Source organism: Helianthus annuus, chromosome 16, assembly GCF_002127325.2.
Source record: "Helianthus annuus cultivar XRQ/B chromosome 16, HanXRQr2.0-SUNRISE, whole genome shotgun sequence".
NCBI lineage: Eukaryota > Viridiplantae > Streptophyta > Magnoliopsida > Asterales > Asteraceae > Helianthus > Helianthus annuus.
Genome location: NC_035448.2, coordinates 191,528 through 212,002, shown reverse-complemented (window position 1 = coordinate 212,002; position 20,475 = coordinate 191,528). Strand labels below are relative to the sequence as shown.

The 20,475-nt window shown below is 39.9% G+C and overlaps 1 protein-coding gene across 1 annotated transcript; it reads right to left on the bottom strand.

Moving 5' to 3' along the window:
- Positions 1-545: 545 nt before the first annotated feature.
- LOC110919283 (leucine-rich repeat receptor-like serine/threonine/tyrosine-protein kinase SOBIR1) lies at positions 546-2,672 on the bottom strand. The gene has a single exon (XM_022163553.2). The coding sequence runs from the start codon at positions 2,579-2,581 to the stop codon at positions 716-718; it is 1,866 nt and encodes a 621-aa protein (XP_022019245.1). The 5' UTR covers positions 2,582-2,672; the 3' UTR covers positions 546-715.
- Positions 2,673-20,475: the final 17,803 nt, after the last annotated feature.

Here is a 20,475-nt window from a genome sequence, read left to right as displayed (position 1 = left end):
AACCACTTTTGGGCCTGTTGATGAGCCTACATAAAGACGGAGCCCAAGACGAGACCATTTGGACGCCAAGTGGGCCTCGTGGCCACCTTTTTTCGTAGTTCTTATCCGGAGGTTATGATCTAGAGGAAGTTACTCATCACATCAACCATATTAGTCCTGGGTCCAATACCAAACATTTATATGGAGCTCAAGATCTAAAACGTACAGAACATACTACACCTAAATAGTGCTTCTAGCACAATGCGGTCCAACCGCCTAATACTGACGTCATGTAGGACACTTGCCAAAACACTTGGTCGTTCCAAGAAGGCATTGCCTCCATTTGTGCTGAAACGCCGGTCACATTCCCGCGTTAAAGACTTTTGGGTCAACACTAAATAGGTGGGAAAAAGTTGATAGGCAGCTTTAATGTAATGTGGGCCGGTGGATGGGTTCAACATCCAAATCAGTTTACCAAGTCATCCAATTTGATTGAAAAAAACATTATAAAAGTAAATAAATAAATAAATAAATAAATACATAATAAAGAGTAAAGGAAAGTTTTGTACGAATACTTTAAGAAGAAAAGATTATTATGATATAAAACATGTTACAAACGAACATTTGGATTGAACATACCAGGAATAAAAACTTTCATCTTACATAATACCTAATATGGAAACCTATGTATAATTTTTATGCATCCTTATTCTAGATTCACAGACTTGTATATTAATTAATGTTGGATCTGAGCCAACATCAATCTAGCATCTTTACTATCAGGCCTCTCTTTCGGATTATCGAGTGTACAAAAGCATGCAATCTTTAGAACAAGAAGCATTTGTTCCTCATACCCGTTTCCCATCAAACCCGGGTCAATCGCTTGTTTTGGATCGTCACTAGTCATCACATTTCTCATCCATTTCACCAAACTCATCTCAGACGTCCTTTGAAAAAACTCATCCGATGGAAGCTTCCCCATCACCAAAGTCGCCAACAACACCCCAAAACTATAAATATCACATTTGTCCGTAAACTTCATCGTTTGATGATACTCAGGCGCGATGTACCCTAGAGTACCAGCGACATTGGAACTCGTCATGTGCGTGTCAGCATCCGGGATAGATTTTGCAAGCCCAAAATCCGCAATACGAGCTTCCATGTCATCATCAAGAAGAACATTGGCCGGCTTCAAATCTCTATGAACGATACGAGGCGTATGGCTCGTGTGGAGATGCTCTAGCCCGGCTGCAACCCCTAGCGCGATCTTGTGTCTCGCCAGCCAATCCAATTCTCGGCTACCATCTTTAACTTGTTGTAAAATATCCTGTAAACTCCCATTTTTCATAAACTCATAAACCAGATAATGACAATACGGCCGCGAAACATGGGCTAGCAACGGAAGTAAATTCCGGTGCCTGATCTGGCCAACAGTTTGAATTTCTGATTTAATTTGTCGCATTTTCTTGTGAAGAAGCTTTGTGTCCTCTTCAGTGAGCTCAGCAGCATCTTTTGGAGGCTGAATCACCTTCTTGATAGCAATTGTTTTGATCTTGCTATCGAGTAATTCCGTCTTGTACACCTCTCCACAGCCGCCTCTTCCAATAATTTCAAGAGATGCTACACTGTCATCCTTCTCTAAGAAGGCGAGATCTTCCGCTTTTATCAACTGACTGAAAATGGTAGGGCCGAAATCGTTCTTTTTCCCTCTAATCAGGTTCAAAATCAACTTAAACAGTATGGAAGCAATTATCCCGCATATTATTCCAGCTACTGCTCCAACGGAAAATCCGAGGATCCAACGTATGATTTTCTTTGCCTTGCTAGTTTTATGTTTATGTTTTGCTACCGGGGAGGTAGTAGGAGACGGTGCTGGAGCTTGTAGATCATTATTATTATTACTATCACCTGCTGCTGCTGCTGTTTCGTTAGATTCTGCTAACATGTATCGATGATTTGGAAAGTTGTTATATTCCAACTGATTCATCACCGGTATTGGGCCTTCTAACAAACTATTGCCCGAGACGTTAAAAAACCTGAGGTTTCTAAACGACCGTACTGACTCCGGCACTCTTCCGGAAAACATGTTATTAGCAAGAGACAGTTTCTCAAGGTTGGGGAAATACTTCAAGAAATCAAGATTCCCAGAAAACTGGTTGGACGAGATATCTAGTATTCGAAGCCGGACGAGGGAGGATAAACCGCCTGGGACTTTGCCGGAAAATCTATTGTTCTGAAGGTTAAGAACTTCAAGTTTCCGGCAGTTTGTGATTTCAAATGGGATTTGGTTCACAAGGTGGTTGTTTGGTAAGGAGAGTTCTTTCAGTTCTGAGAGTTTTCCGATGGCCGGAGAGATGGAGCCTCTCAGGCGGCGGTGTTTGAAGACTATGCGTGTGACGCGGAGGACGGTGGTGTTGTTGGAAATTCTCCGTTCACAGAATATTCCGGCGGCGTTGCAAATGCTGGTGGAGCCGGTGGTGATCCCCAAGTTGTTGTGGATTGATATGAGGGCTTCATGGTCGGTGGTTTGGAGGTTTAATCTGGATTGGACCAGTAGGATGAGAGTGAACAAGTGGAGGAACAAGTGGAAGATGGTGGCCATTGCCGGCGGTGAATGACCGGAAAAGAGTGGTTATTAATTATTATATTATATTGAGACCTTGCATTGCAGCAATTCATTCATTCATTCATATATAATAGGAGTTATAGACATGTGGAAAGTTGAAGTCAATGGTCACTTGCCGTGTGGAAAATTTGATGATATCTACACTTTTAGATTTTTTATTATTTTCTCTTCTTTTAAAATGGTAACTTTCTTGCAACCTGTTATATGCGTTTCTAATTTCGCATAACACATTTGCCTTAGAGCTTAAGAAAACTACTTAAAAACACCACTTATCTCGTTCTTTATCGCCTATCTATATATTTTTAAAGTAAACTAGAGTAAATTCTTATATACAACAACAACAACCAATATTCCATAAATAGCAAAGCTGCTTATAGGGTTTAGGGAATGTGGAATGTAGACAGACCTTGCCTCCATCCCTAAGAATAGAGAGGCTGCTTCCAGAGAGACCACCGGCTCTAAAACCATCAACATACCAACGCACCAATTCAAAAAAATATATTAATAATAAGAAGTCAGAGAGTATACCAACACACAACATACCAAGAAAGTGATCAGAGAGTGACACAATATAATATAAAACATGTATGATAGTATACAACATCATATGGGTATAAACACAAGAAGGCAATCACTTGTAAAGTCACTTGAAAGATAAGAAAAATCTACGTCCCTAAATATACTTAAGACCCTACTGCAATATCTTCTAGAAGTCTTTAACCCTAATTCTACGCCTCCACGAACTCATATCTTTAACCATGTCCTTAGAAAGGTGCAACTCTAATAAATCATGCCTAATTTACTCATCCCATGTCAGTTTGGGTCTACCTTTTCCTCTCCTCCCCTCCCCTCCACAGTGAGATTTTTCACTACTCTAACTGGTGTCGTCGTTATGTTTATATGTAAGGGTAAAATTACAATTTTCGTCCGTTAGGTTTATATAAGATTGTAGTAGATGCTCTTTATCTTTTAAATTGACAAGGATACCCTTTACGTTTAAAAAACTTTGCATCGCCTGTCCTTTGGCACTAACCAAGTTCTCTTTGTCTCCACCTTTTATATATAAATCACTCATCTCTTTTTCTCCATATTTTTTCCACCACCACCACCACCCACCCCACACCACTAGCTCCGGCCGGTTCATCAGACTCGGCGACCACTAGTAGATAGCGCCTGCACTTTGCGGCAGGTATGTTTTTTTTAACAACCCGTTTTGACCCGGACCAGTTTTAGCCATAACCTTTCGACTCGAACTAAGTTTTACGAGTTACCTAACCTCATCCGTCCATTTTGCGAGACTTAACCAATCATGTTTTTTTTTAAAACAGCCCGTTTTGACCCGAGCCAGTTTTAACCATAACTTTTCGACTCGAACTAAGTTTTACGAGTTACCTAACCTCATCCGTCCATTTTGTGAGGCTTAACCAATTGGTTGCAAAGGGTGACATCAAGTAGATATGCAAAGTTACAAACATACTAAACACCAAAATTTCAATAATTTTCCTATAAAAAACAACCAGACTTTAGTTTTTGTATTAAGATGTTTTTTTTAACTGCTTTAAGGGGAAGGTTTATTGGGGAACACTAAAAAATGGGGAACAGCAGGGAACCGACTCAAACGAACTCCGATTGGACTCATTCCAGCGGTGTTGGAACCGGCTCGTCGAACCCTAACTAAGATCTCTTAACTCTAAACCCTAAATCCTAACTCCTAAACTCTAAAACCTAAAGCTAAAAAATAAGGCTAAAACCTAAGCTAAACCGTAAAATCTAAATTATAAACCCTAACAGCTAAACCTAAAGTTAAACCCTAAACCCGAAACCCTAAAGCTAAACCCTAAGGCTAAACCCTAAAGCTAAACCCTAAAAGCCAAACCCTAATATATTTAGGGTTTAGGGGTTATGATTTAGGGTTTAGGGTTAAGAGATCCTAGTTAGGGTTCGACGAGTCGGTTCCAACGCCGCTGGAATGAGTCAAATCGGAGTTCGTTTGAGTCGGTTCCCTGCTGTTCCCCACTTTTTTAGTGTTCCCCAATGAACCTCACACTAACGAGATAATACAATATATATATATATATATATATATATATATATATATATATATATGCTAATGCTAGACAAAAAACCCTAAAAATTTTAGGAAACTCTGGAAACTCAAAGCTCCCGACTTTTTTTTTTGAAAAAAATAACACATGTATATACATGTTTTTAAGAGTTTTGGGCCAAAAAAAACAAAAAAAGCGCCGAGTACTTTTAAAAAAAAAAATAAACAAGTTCCAGAAACTTCGGTAACTAACATGTGTTAGACAAAAAATGCTGAAAGTTGCTGAAATTTGTTTTTTTTTTTAAAAAAAAAACCCTTCGGCGCTTTTTTGATTTTTTTTGGCCCAAAACTCTTAAAAACATGTATATTACATGTGTTATTTTTTTCAAAAAAAAAAAAAAGTCGGGAGCTTTGAGTTTCCCGGGTTTCTTAAATTTTTAGGGTTTTCTATATAGCCCAACCCTATATATATATATATAGGGGGCTGCTAGAATGAAAACCACCTCGAGTTCTAAGAACCGCGAGAACTACACCCCACGGGTGGGCGTTCACCATGATTTTTTTTTACAACTAGATGTGTATATTATAAACACAGCCGTAAAAAAAAAAATTTAAATGCCGCGGCCGAGGGGGTAGTTTTTTACACCACAAGTTTGGTGTTTTTAATTTTTTTTTCACCAAACTTGTGGTGTAAAAAACTACCCCCTCGGCCGCGGCGTTTAAATTTTTTTTTTTACGGCTGTGTTTATAATATACACATATAGTTGTAAAAAAAATCATGGTGAACGCCCACCCGTGGGGTGTAGTTCTCGCGGTTCTTACAACTCGGGGTGGTTTTCATTCTAGCGGCTCCCTATATATATATATATATATATATATATATATATATATATAGGGGAAGGTTCAAATGAAAACCACTAGTTATTGTGAAAACTCGAAAACTAATTAAAAAAAGCCAAAAAAACATACAAAATTTTTTTTTTTAATTTTTTTTTTTGGCAATCAAAATTTCGCAGGTTTTTTAATATAAAAAAAAATTTTTCAAAAAAAAAAAAATTTTTTTTTTTGTGTAGTGCACATGTGTAATACTGCACATATGTATGTGTACTACACATGTGTATTATTACACATGTGCACTACACAAAATTTTTTTTTTTTTGAAAAAAAGTTTTTTTTATATATATAAAAACTAGCGATTTTTATAAAAAAAATTGAAAAAAAAAAATTTTTGTGTGTTTTTTAGGCTTTTTTTAGTTAGTTTTCGAGTTTTCACAATAAAAGTGGTTTTCATTTGAACCATCCCGATGGTTCAAATGAAAACCACTTTTATTGTGAAAACTCGAAAACTAACTAAAAAAAGCCTAAAAAACACAAAAAAAAATTTTTTTTTAATTTTTTTTATAAAAATCGCTAGTTTTTATATATAAAAAAAACTTTTTAAAAAAAAAAAAAAATTTGTGTAGTGCACATGTGTAATAATACACATGTGTAGTACACATACATATGTGCAGTATTACACATGTGCACTACACAAATTTTTTTTTTTTTTTTTGAAAATTTTTTTTATATTAAAAAACCTACGAAATTTTGATTGCAAAAAAAAAAAAATAAATTAAAAAAAAAATTTTTTGTATGTTTTTTTGGCTTTTTTTAATTAGTTTTCGAGTTTTCACAATAACTAGTGGTTTTCATTTAAATCTTCCCCTATATATATATTTGGTATAATTCAGTTTTTATAACTTATGATATTTCTTATGATGTAGACATGAAATTGGCATGTTTTTGTACATGGTATAAAAAGTTACCCTGAATCCAAACCCCTTAGTTACGCTTGACAAAACAATCAACACCCATATGAAAGCAACCACCAAAATTATTAAGTCAAGGTCCACATAAATTACAAGTCAGGGTCATCGTTTACTTGGTATATGACAAAAGTACCCGTTTCATTTTTCTAAGTAAATACCCCTAGCCCCTAGGACACGTATTTATAAATAATAAATTAATTAATATCCTAGTTTTTCTTTTCATAAAAAGACCAATTTTAATAATTAAGAACTCACGTGTTAAATTAATCTCCAGATTTAACTGTTTTTATTCCCTTGTGATATTTTAACTATAGGACTAATTAGTGAACCAAAATTAATTAAATTTTTTTTATAAAATACGTTCTGTAATTTTAGAGAAGTTAGTTAAAAATTTAAAGGTTTAGTATACACAATAACAATTTTGTGTTGTTTGTGTTTTTATAAACTTTCATATTCTACATGATTTTATTATAACAGTCGAACATGAATTTGATGGCGTTATATGCGTACACTGTACAAAGGCATGGGTTTACCTTGGTTTTGCACTTTTGCTCGAGTATATGATTTATATGCGATATTGAAAGGACTATTTTATTATAAAATAACGTGTTACATTTTTTAAATAAAATAAAGAAAACAATCTACTCCTGCTAGTAAAAAAATAACGTTGGAAAGAACTGATAAAGAGATTTGTACAAGGATAGAACCATCTATGAAAGTAAAGGTTAGTTTCGTTTGGTTTGATTCCTTGTCTTTTTAACGTTTTTAGGTTTGATTATGTTCTCGGTCCATATTGTCGACTCTGCTACAACGCGTGGGTTTCACATTAGTAATGCATAAGAGAAAGACATTTTAAAATAGGGGTAACTTTGTACAATAGTAACCAAATTTTAAAAATGTTCCAATAAGTTCACCCAAGTTTCAAAAGTGTTTCAATCAAGTTACTCAACATTCATTTTTCATTAAAATTATGGGTTTTTTCATCCATTTCATAGGTAACCGTGAGAATGTGGATTTCTGTTTTTTTTCCTTTTATTTGATGCTAACGGCGAGTGATGATGTGAATTTTAACTTATTTTTTTTTATTTTTTAATGTAATTAAAGTGTTTTTATTTTTAATAAATATAATTTCATAGATAGAGGATCCTGTACATTAATCTAAAAGTGTGAGAAAGGTGATAAAATATTGTGGTGATGACAAGTGAAGAAACACTGACCTTCACGGTAGTATCCGACTAGGACTTCAACTCTTGGCGATCTGAACTGCTAGTTGCAAAACAGAACACCGTTAGGACTCGTTACAGGAATGGGGTTATTCCTGTAACCACCCTCCGACGTGAGAATATGTCTCAGTTTGGGAGAAAGTATGAATGTATAGAGAGAGAGAGAGAGAGAGAGTAAACGAGAGCAAGATGAATCATACCTTAGATGTTTACCTCTATTTATAGTTTAACATTAGGGTTTCCCATAACTTAGGATGGGCTCCGATAAGTTAGGGATTTGCATGATCTTCCCAAAAAGTTAGGGATTCGGTTACGTAGTTTATCCATGCAGAAAAGAACATTCTAGAATAAACATATGTAATTAATTATTTATAATAAAATAATAGGTAATGACCTAGTCGGATTAGCCGTTCCGGTCATACCTCGTCATATCCCCCCAGTCCGAAGTTATGAAATGAAATTCATGAAATCGGACTAAAAGAGGAAAAGTCAAAATTCCCCCGTTGAGTGTAAGTTTCTCGAGTGGGGTACCGTTATGCATTTTGCAAAAATGGCGACGATGGGAAAGGATGTGACAGTTAAATCATCATTAAGATGACAACTGTACCTACCCTATAATGACGCGTGTTCCCATCCATTTGCCTTATCGAATTCGAAAAGTTGCCATTCCGTATAAATAGAGTTCCTGTTTAGGGTTTTGAAATTTCATTTCTCCTCTTGTGCACAATCGCTTCCTTCAACTTCTTGAATCAAAAAATGGCTTCCAAAACCGGCGAATCATCTTCTTCTGCCCAAGCCAGTGCTGATGTCCTTTACTGCAAATGGGGGCTTGTATCGTACAACAATCTTATTCAAGATTATGGTATTAGGGCAGAGTGGAATCCTGTACTACCATCCAAGACAGACACGGCGTTTTCGTTGAAGAAGGGTAAAATCACTCTGTTTAGTGATTTTTTCAAGTTTTGCAACTTCCGATTGCCGATCACCAAGTTTTGTAAGTTGGTTCTTGATCATTATCCCATCCACATTTCCCAACTGCATCCATTGGGGCTGGTTAAACTCCGCCAGTTCGAATTTTCTTGCACAGCCCTAGGTCACATCCCTGAACTCATCGTTTTTAGGGCTTTTTTCGTTCTTGTATGGAAATCCCTTTTTTCACCTTCCATAGGCAAGATGTCGATGTATCTTGCTTGAGAGATATTCCTACCAGTTCCAAAGATAAGGACTTGAAGAAAAAATTCTTTTATATTGATGCCAGTGTCATTCCCGGAGAAATGCAATGGAGGGAGATGGGACCAAAGGACAAGGTTAAAGACGATGGTCCCCCAAAAGATGCTTACGTGGCAAACGCCCTTTATACAAGATTATGTGGGCATCCTTTCGAGTGCACGGTAATCCCTGAGGGAACCTCGGTGATGGCGGGGATGAGCCTGCTATGGCGTGATATCAAGCTGTACCCTTCGTTCCGGAGGGATGATGAGGGTACATAGTTCTTTGGCCTTGCATATGCTTTGTTAACTGTGTGTGAAATAACATGTGTACATGTTATAGGAGAATGGAGTTTGTTTGATTTTGTTGATCCTCGGCGGCATGCTGCATTGAAAACCGCGGACCGCGTGATTGGGGAACAGGAACCTGACGTACTAAAAATCCACTTGGAGCAGGTTTTGCTGCCAGCTGTGCCGGCGGACCCGGCTGCTTATGTTTCTCAGCCTTCTCCCAGCGGAGGGAGTAGTGTTTCCGCCGTAGAGACGAAGAAGACAATCCGGGTGAGAGTCACCGGGAGGAAATACATGGCTACGGGGGCCGCTACTTCCTCCGTTACGAGTGGCGTTTCTGTACCCGCTGGGAGCGTTGCTGTTACTGCTGCTGAGTTGGCAAGTCCAACTCATGTTTCGAAAAAACGAAAAAGTTGCCCTGCTCTAACTGCTTTTGAGGCCATTCAAGCCGCCTATGTCATGCCCATTGGTAAGTAATTTGGTTTGTACATGTTATTGCGGACTTTGCATTCCATGTTGCTGAAAATCTGATTTTGCACAGGTTCTACTACTGGGGTTCAAGTTGAGGGTGTGTCCTCTGCCCCTTTGATATCTGTGGAAGTCACACCTTCTGCTAGGGGCGAGCCAAGCCTTTCGACCCTTATATCTCAGGCAAGTGCTACCGCTGCTGTCAGTTTTCCGATGCCACCTCCAATGCCCACAACTGCTGTGGTTGTGACAACTAGTCCGGTTTCCACACCCTTACCTTCAAGCGTTACTCCCATATCTTTGTTTGACTCGCCTTTCAGTGTTTTTTTCTGCAACTGAGAAGGAGACGCCTACAGTGTTTGCTGCTCATGAGGCAACCAGTGCTGGAGATACCGTCATGGGCGATGCTGGAGGTTCCAGTAGTGGGATTGCTGATGATGGGGCCCGGTTGGGTGATTATCTGTATTTGCCTACCATCAATTGGGATCCCAACGTGTCGGATAAGCGCTATCAGCCCAAGTGGAAAATAGCTGAGTCTTCGAGATTGATTTTCCACCGAGTGATTCAACGTTGGGTTGAGCGGGCATACCCCCCAGCTGAGTCAGCGTATGTTGAGGGGTTAAACAATGAAAATTTGATGAATGCCACTATGGTGGATTCCGTTGGTCAACCCCGAAGGCTTGCAGAGATCCGGCGTAGGTGGATGCATGATAACAACGAGCTCCACCAGGAGCGGGCTGCTATTCAGGAGCTGAAAGATGAAAAGTACCGCTTGCAAAGTCAACTCCAAGCCTGTCACACCCCGATTTCCACGTGTATCACCGGTGGGCCCGGTGGGGGATTTCCGTGACGTAGTTGGCAACAATATAGTCAAACCACACAATATATAAATGCACAGCGGAAGCATAAAGATAAATTATATTTCAACCACTGATTGTAATATCCAAGTATCACGAGTAGTCGAAACAAATCCACAGGGGATCAAAATAAAATATAAAATATTGTTCAACATATATTGGCATCCCAAGCTTGCGAGACTCTAACGATGCTAAGGAGTGGCCAGCCTATTACGAGTAGGACCTGCATTAATCATTTTGGGAAAATACGTCAGTTTACACTGGTAAATACATTCAACCGACACTTTTGTAAAATATTTAATAAAAATTTGATTTGAATGTACATGGCACAAACTCTTTATAACTTGGGATAATTTATAATTAAATCTTGTAAAAGAATACATGTTCACTATGCGTTCGGTCACCCGGATCGTGCCGGGTTTAAGGTTAATAGACACGCCACAAAGCATAAAGCCATGGCGGGAAAACCAACGGTTATACCTTTAATTAATATAGACACAATGCCGGGTGTACGCCTACACCCGCGTGTCGAGGTCGTGGCCATTTCGTAAAATGATGCCAAGGATATCCGGGACATGGTCATTAAGCTCCCAAAAGCGTAAAGCCAACAAAACCAATTTTTAAACGGGTCACATTGAAATCACCCGACTACTAATGAGTTGGGGGTCAATTGCCCGACCAAGCGGTATTTTAAATACCGTAACCTAAGCCCGTATTACGGAAAATAAGTTAAAAGTATTTACCTGAGCAAGTAATATCCTTAATAAACAAATACAAGTTTCTTTTACTGGTCTCCTACTCTGGAACGAAGGTTTAAACAACCTATTAGAATCCTAACGGGTCTTTAATTTAGCCTTAACTTAGACCGGTCAGTTTCAAAGGATAATTACGGTTTAATCGTGTGAAAGGCGAAAACCGGGAATGGAATGTGATTCGGACCCAACAAGTTTGAAGACTTGTTTTATATGGGTAATATAACCACACTCTGGATTTTGAGGTCAAAACAATAAGGTTTGACCCGTTTCGGCTAGTTTATGTAAACTAGTTACATAAACCGAACCGTGCGCGCAAAAGGCGTAACAGGTAACCGTAAGAGTCCTACACAGGTTTCCTAAGTCAATATGCTTTAAAGAGGTTGTGGTATCAGTAGGATACCTTCCATAATGCCCGTAACGAGTTTAAATCTATTATATGCCCCAAAGGGGTATTTCGGTCATTTTAAAGATTATAAAAGAGGTTTCTGAGTTCTACAGAAAATCTGGGTTTTCCGAACAGTTTATAAAGTCCAAAATACTCTATTTATTATTTAAAATCAGTAGCAACTGGAATCGGGTCAAAATACCTTGTAGAACTCAAGTTATGTCCAAAAAGGGTATATTCGGTATTTACCGAACCGATACCATAACCGCAGGTTATGAGCAGGCTAAAAATGATTAAAAATCTTTAATAACCCCAAAATATTATTTACATCAGTGTGTAAAAGGTTTGGTGTCGAAATTTGGGTTTAGGTAGGCGTTATGCTAATTGCGCCGTTTAATTACCAAAGTTTCCGTAATTACGGTATTTAGCATAACTCCTATTCTAGACCTTGGATTGACGTGAAATTTTAGGAACACGCTTAGGAATCAGTAACTGAGGTTATTGTCCTTTCACGTGTCCAAAATTCTCGTTTAAAGTAAAAAGGGCGTTACGGTCAACTTTTAAGTATTTAACGGAAATGTGCTAAAGACTCGGACAAACAACGAACCGGTCACAGAGAGTTATACCATCATGTAACCTGGTCCTAAGAGAGTCCTAAGGCATATCTAAATCATACCATAACGGGTCAGAACTGAAGTCACAGCAAAAGTCAAAGTTTTGCGACTTTCGGCTCCGAACCGGGTCAAAACAGTAAATGGTCGGATCAAACAAGCTTAGACTAGTTAATATACTTATTTTCATGTTATATGAGTGTTAAAACAGATTACACGCCATCTACATTACTGATTATGCATAAAATCGCAAAATAGCATTCTGTTGACTTTTTCTAAGCAAGTTTGACTCGACATTCGGACTAGTTAGAGTGGGAATCAGAGGGTGCCCTTTTTGGGGTTTAAAGCCTACATGATTACCAACATATAACTACATTTGATTCGACAAACCACTGGACCATTTGTGATTTATCGTAAAGTCAATCGTTAATTACGACGGATTGACTTTTAGGCTATAACTAAGCAAAAACTAAACCACAAAGGATTTGGCATACTTACAGAAGTGTGGTACACGACCAGAGATGCTAGAAGAGTGCTCTTGAGCTCCAGAAGTGATCAAGAAAGCAGGTTTGAGGTGTGGTTTCAATGTGCACAACTTATGGCCTTTTATAGTGAAAATGGAAGCACAAGATCATCACAACTAAGGCTACAAGGGCTCCTTGATCATCAACATGTGTCCCTGGGTGCTAGGGGTTGTTTAGGGGGCGCCCATGCTGCCATAATTGCCATATAAGTCGGTTAAAATAGCAAACAGTGCTCCTGTCCCCGTATTCTGCATCTGGTGGCCTGACGCGGCCCGCGTTAAGGACCAGGCTACCCTTACGCGGGTCACCTGGATCCTATTGTCAGCAAACGAATCTGCACTGCCCGCGCGGGCCGCGTAAACTCCATCAACACTCTAACGCGGCCCGCCTGAAAGCTAATTTTCAAGATTTTCAAATCTTTTGTAATCATTGACTTGGCCTTTCGGTTTCGAAGAGGTAACTTTGCGATTTGGGCCTCGATTATTTGCGTATAAGGGCCTCGGAACTTCTACCCAACATATTAACCCTTGGTTAATTTATTATTACCCGAAAAGTCTTATCTTTCAAAGTTTGACGCTTTTAACCCTTTTTAACGAATTCGATCATAACTTTCTCGTTTTAAAACAGAACTTCGGGAAATTTAAATCACGCATTCTAGTGAGTATAATTTACCATTACAAAGCCTCGAGTATGCCCAAAGGTCATTCAGAGGTATAACTTAAACATGTTGACACATTTGGCCCCTGCAGTTTGTAATTCCTCACTTTCTTCCACAATTCGTTTCGTACGATCCATGATTCATTCGTTTGAAGGTACGAGCATCTTTTAGGGTTACTGTACAGTATATTTATCCCTCGTTGACATTTTTAACCCTCGAATTTGCATACTTTCAATATTTGTCAACTTTGGTCCTTTAATTAGTATTTAATACCACGTGTATACTTATGACACGTGTCAATACATCATTGGACGCAAAATTTCGAGGTGTTACATCCTCACCCCCTTAAAAGAAATCTCGACCTCGAGATTTATTGGAATAGATGAGGGTACTTCTCCTTCATCGTGGACTCTACCTCCCACGTGTACTCGGGACCTCTACGGGCCTCCCATTTCACCTTCACAATCGGTATGTACTTCCTGCGAAGTTTCTTAACCTGTCGATCCCCGATCGACACAGGTTTCTCAACGAACTTTAAGCTCTCGTCGATATATACATATGTATGCGGTATAACCAGTGATTCATTAGCGAAACACTTCTTCAAGTTACAGATGTGGAACACACTGTGGATACCGCTGAGCTCTTCTGGTAAGTTTAATTTGTAGGCAACCGATCCGACACGTTCGATTACTTCGAAGGGTCCAATATATCTCGGGCTTAGCTTGCCTTTCTTACCGAATCGCATCACCCCTTTCCAGGGTGATACCTTTAGCAATACCTTGTCGCCTACTTCGAAATTGAAAGGCTTACGCTTCAAATCCACATAGCTCTTCTGCCTGTCCCGGGCAACTTTCAATCGATCGCGAATTTGGACAATCTTGTCCGTTGTTTCAAATATTATACCAGGTCCTGTCATCTGGACATCTCCAACTTCTGCCCAACAAACGGGCGTTCTACACTTTCTACCATATAGGGCTTCAAAGGTGCAGCCTTAATACTGGTATGGTAGCTGTTGTTATAGGAGAATTCGACTAATGGTAGGTGGTTATCCCAACTGCCACCTAGGTCGATTGCACATGCACGAAGCATGTCTTCCAATGTTTGGATCGTACGCTCACTCTGTCCATCTGTCTGAGGGTGGTAAGCCGTACTGAAATTCAAACGTGAACCCAAAGATTGTTGGAAGCTTCTCCAAAAGTGTGATGTGTATCTGGTATCTCTATCAGAGATGATAGATACAGGCACGCCATGAAGGGCTACTATCTTGTCTACAAACAACTGGGCTAAAATATCAGAGCTATGAGTCTCCTTTATGGGTAGGAAATGTGCTGACTTAGTCAGTCTATCAACTATTACCCATATTGCATCGTTTCCCTTCTTTGTCTTTGGTAACTTGGTGATGAAATCCATCGTCACGATTTCCCATTTCCACTCGGGAAGTTCAGGCTGTTGTAGCAAGCCTTACGGCTTTTGGTGTTCAGCTTTCACTTGCGCACAAGTCAAACACCTTGCTATGTAGGTGGCTATAGACTTCTTCAAGCCTATCCACCAAAAATTTGCCTTCAAGTCCTGGTACATTTTATCAGCACCAGGATGAACGGAATATCGGGAACTGTGGGCTTCCTGGAGGATAACGTCACGAAGACCTCCATAAACAGGAACCCATATCCTTCCATTCAATCTCAGAATTCCGTCTTTGCCATAAGATAACTGCTCTTCAGTTACCCCTAGCTTTTCGTTTGGATAGTTAGCTTCCAACACAGCTTCTTTCTGTGCAGCTAACAATCGTTCATTCAGACTGTTCTTTATTTCAATGCTCTTGGCATTGATCCTTATTGGCTTCACTCTTTCTTTCCTGCTCAAGGCATCTGCGACTACATTGGCCTTGCCTGGATGGTATCTTATTTCACAGTCATAGTCGTTCAGAGTTTCCATCCAGCGTCGCTGCCTCATATTCAGATCTTTCTGATTGAACAGATGCTGAAGGCTTTTGTAATCAGAATAGATCACAAATTTAATGCCATAAAGGTAATGCCTCCAAAGCTTTAGTGCAAATACAACGACACCCAACTCCAAGTCATGGGTGGTGTAGTTCTTTTCATGCACTTTCAATTGTCGCGAAGCATAGGCAATCACCTTGCCCCTCTGCATAAGCACACAACCCATACCGGTGTGCGATGCATCACAATATACGACGAATTCTTCCATTTTGTCCGGCAATGTCAACACTGGAGCATTGCTCAGCTTTTGTTTGAGGATATCAAAAGCTTCTTGCTGCTTAGGGCCCCAATTGAACTTTATACTCTTCCTAGTTAAGGAAGTTAGGGGTGCAGCAATTCTTGAAAAGTTTTCGATGAAGCGTCTGTAGTATCCCGCTAGACCTAGGAAACTGCGAATCTCCGTAGGTGTCTTCGGCTCCTGCCAATTCATGACGACTTCAACTTTAGCGGGATCCACCTGGATACCGCGCTCGCTGACTACATGCCCAAGGAACTGGACTTCTCGTAGCCAAAATTCACATTTAGAGAATTTGGCGTAAAGCTTTTCTTGATGAAGCAGTTTGAAAATACATCGAAGATGCTTTTCGTGGTCAGCTTGACTCTTCGAGTAGATAAGGATGTCATCGATGAAGACAATGACAAATTTATCCAAATAAGGCTTACAAACGCGATTCATGAGATCCATGAATGCAGCAGGTGCATTGGTGAGCCCGAAAGGCATCACTAGGAACTCGAAATTACCATAGCGAGTCCTAAACGCAGTTTTATGCACGTCTTCGTCCTTGACCTTCAATTGATGGTACCCTGACCGTAGGTCAATCTTGGAAAAGTAGCTCGCTCCTTGCAACTGATCGAACAGATCGTCGATCCTTGGCAAAGGATACCTATTCTTGATTGTAACTTTATTCAGCTCACGGTAATCGATGCATAGACGCATCGAATGTAACAACTGTCACTGAAATCAATAATTAGGACAATAATTAGTCAATAAGAAAACCCTCATTGAGACACCCAATTAATTCTGCACTAGCCCTAAAATTTTCAGAGTGATCGGAATTAGGATCAGGGCCCCTAAAACTCAAGGGGGCAAACCCTAGTTTAATATTTATCTAAAAATTTCGTTGCACAGTTCTAATTGGCCAATTCCATTGATTCACCCAAGCTAGTCCCGAGCCTAGGCAGCCTATATTTAGACTGCTTAGCTTACGGACCGTAAGGGTCAGGGCATACGGTCCGTAAGGGAGTCCCAAAACTTGCTATAAATAGCCGACCTTGGCATTAGAACAGAGGTGTTAAAACGTTGCACAAACCTTCTGTGAACGTTGAGATATCCTGAAATCAGTTCACCACACACACACACGATCACGAGGTGCTGCCGCAATCAGGGTAATAACTCGATCGCTATTACAATTCAACGTCCGATCGATTATAACTATCTAACGATTGTCCGAGTGCTGCTCAAATTGAGCTTGTACTTTGTTATTCATTGTGATTTCAACTTGAATGTTTGAGTGCTGTTCGAATTCGGACTATGCTCTGTCATTCGTTGTGAATCCATTGAATTGTTAAGTGTCACACTTGATAATCGTTGTGAGGGTTTAATCTCGTGAATTGACGTAACTGCTGAATTAGTTACTAATCCCGTTTATGTGTGTGCATTGTTATTTAAATTAGGTTAGCAGGCTAATCAGTAAAGCTTATACTCTGCTCGTAAATCTGCAATGTGAGTCATTCCACTTTTATAAACTCTTTTCTCACAGTTTGTGAGACATTCTTTTTTTATCAACTGTTTTACAAAACTCCAAGTTATTTTTAAAGTTATAGTTACAGTGATTAAGTCTATGTAATCACCAAGTTACAACCGGTATGTGGGGTTTTGTATACATTACTTATTTCCCATCACACTTGGACAAACGGGTGGCCAAGGGGTGATCTGACCACAGTCACAGACACCATTGGACAAATGGGCTAGCCAATGGATGGTCGAGTGACAAATACTGTGGGTAGTTGGTTTGATATCAGAAACATTGTAATTCCCCTTAATACTGTAGATTATAACAAATGTGTCGTTTTCAGTAAAATGAATGATTCACTCAGTATTTCCCCGCTGACAAAACCTTTTTCAAACATGTTTCAGGTGATCTGGTATGAGCAAAGAAAAGTGCCGTGGAGCACTCCCAGCTTAGAAAAGTGGCTCAATGTAAATAAATAAATGAACATGTTTTGAAAATAAAGATTTCCCTGAGAAATCACATTATTGTAAATTTCCGGAATTTATCCCTAAGTTATGAAACGGGCAGTTTAAATTATTGAAAGATCCTGTTTTAAAAAGACTTCCGCTGTCGCCTAAATTAAATACCACGGGATTCCTGTCCCGCGGCTCCTGAAACGGGTCAAACCGGGTCGGGGGCCGTGACATCGAACCATCTTTCTTCTTGACGAACAGGATTGGCGCTCCCCAAGGAGATGAACTTGGTCTAACAAAACCTTTGGCCAGCAGATCATCTTGCTGCGTCCTCAATTCTTTCATTTCCGTGGGTGCCAATCTATAAGGTGCTCTTGCAATAGGTGCGGCTCCTGGAATGATGTCGATACTGAATTCCACTTGCCTGTCTGGTGGCAGACCAGGCAGTTCTTCTGGAAAAACTTCAGGATAGTCAGAGACGACTGGAATGTCTTCAATTCTGGGTTTCTCCTCACCGGTAGTCACCTGTGCCATATAAATGACACATCCTTTCTTCAAACATCTGGATGCCTTTAGCATAGATACATGTGTAGGCAATCCATGTCGAGTATCTCCTTGGATAGTAAGTGGTTCTCCAGACGGAGTCTTGATTACCACTTGTTTCTGGTTGCACACGATTTGGGCTTGGTTATGCGATAACCAATCCATACCCAATACTACGTCGAAACCAGCTAATTTAAAGGGCAATAGGGATAAAGGAAATGAGTGATTCCTAATGGATATAACACATCCATCTAGAACAGTTGAGACTGTTCCCATAGTCCCATCAGCTAGTTCTACTTCGTATTTTACATTCAAGGTTTTAACAGGCAATTTTAACAGCTCGCAGAACTTATCATCCACAAAGGATTTATCTGCTCCAGAATAAAATAATACTCTTGCGAATACATCATTAATAAGGAACGTACCGGTTATGACGTTGTCGTTCTGGATAGCCTCTTTAACATCCATCTGAAAGACCCTCGCATTGGTCTTTTTACCTTCTTCAGCCTTCTTTGTTATCTTCGGGCAGTTAGTCTTGATATGCCCCTTCTCATTGCAACTGTAACAAGTTGCATCCTTGAGTTTCTTGCACTCAAGAGTCCTATGCTCAGAGGACTTGCATATCCCACAGGCCTTCGGCTGGGACTTCTTTTCAAACCTGCACCTTCCAAAATGGTGCTTCTGACAGATCTTGCACAAGGGCTTATCGCCCGACTGTCGGTCGTTCTTCTTGTTCTCTGACCCCTTCTTGTGGTCACGATTGCCCCGATGCTTTTTGTTAGATCTACGTGAATCATCATCTTCACGCTTCCTCTTCTCACTGTCGGCATTTCTCAGAGATCTCTGTCTCACCGCATCTAGTGTGAGAGACAGAGATATATCTGCCACGGATCTGAAGGTAGCAGGCCTAGAAGCCTTCACGCTAGCTTTTATTTCTGGGGCCAAACCCCCAATGAATCGCGCGATCCATTTGGGTTCCGGTGTTACAAGATACGGAACCAATCTCGACAGAGTGTTGAAAGTCGTGAGATATGCCTAGCAATCCAGGTTCTTCATGACCAACGATAAGAAGTCAGACTCTATCTTCTCAACCTCGTGCTGAGGGCAGTAGTTTTCCTTGATGAGAGCAATAAATTCCTCCCATGTCATGCTATACAAAATAGCCTTCCCAAAGGCTTGAACCAGAGATCTCCATCACGCTAGGGCTTCACCCTTGAACGACTGGGATACAAACTTCACCACGTCTCTCTCAGCACAACCACTTATGTCCACAACTGTGTCCATTTCGTCTAACCAGGTCATACAATCTACAGCGCCCTTTTCCCCAGTGAAATCTTGGGGTTTGCAAGAAACGAAATACTTATACGTGCAACCCCTGGCGCGAGGTGCATCATCGACCACTTTCTTTTTAGGATGGACACTATTCTCATTGGATGAGTGCCTATCGTCGTCCTTCTTAGGATTAGACGGAGTCGAGGGTGGTTTGCTGTGAGATTTAGAGTGGGTTTTTGGCTTTGAGTGTGGTGTAGATAGGGTTCTGCTTCGGGACTCGGTGTATTCTTCGTACTGTCGATCCAAGGCTGCCTTAACAACGCCGTCTACTAGAGCTTTCAATTCCGCGCCCGTTATATGAATCTGAGCGTTATCATTGTCATCCTCCTTCGAATGACTATTAACTCCACTTGGTTCAGCCATTGTAACTCGAATCTGCTACAGAAGATAATGACAAAGTTTTATTTAGGAGTTTATTATGGAATTGCCTTTTATGGCAATTCATTAACCATGGTAAACATAGACCATATCTGGTTAATTTGTTACTCACTGTTATTTAGGATTTGAATATAACTTATCCTAATTACAAATAATATTGTTAGTGGCACAAAAGCCTAGTCACAAGGACGTTTTTATAATATAAGCCGGGATTACAGAGAATCAAGGCATGAAGGTTTGAACCGTAGTCCTTTTACCTTTTCTGACAGGGAGTCCTAGACTACAACTGCCTTTTGTCTTATATGACACTAAGCATGGCCAGTAGGCACCTCATCACTAATGGATGTTCGATAATTGATCATCCTTATTGACGACTTAACCCTTGATTTTCAAATCATTAATTTGGGTTTTGGAATCCCTTGAAGGATTCTTATAAGAATGACGCGTGCGATTTTAACGAATCACATCTGCCAAGAACGTTAACATGTTTACAGAGGTTAACAGGAATCTGAATCTTTTAATCGGGTCTTACCATCTTGGCCGGGTCTTATAATGACACCAGGCTAGGTTTCACCACTAAGATTCTTTATTTAAGCAAAT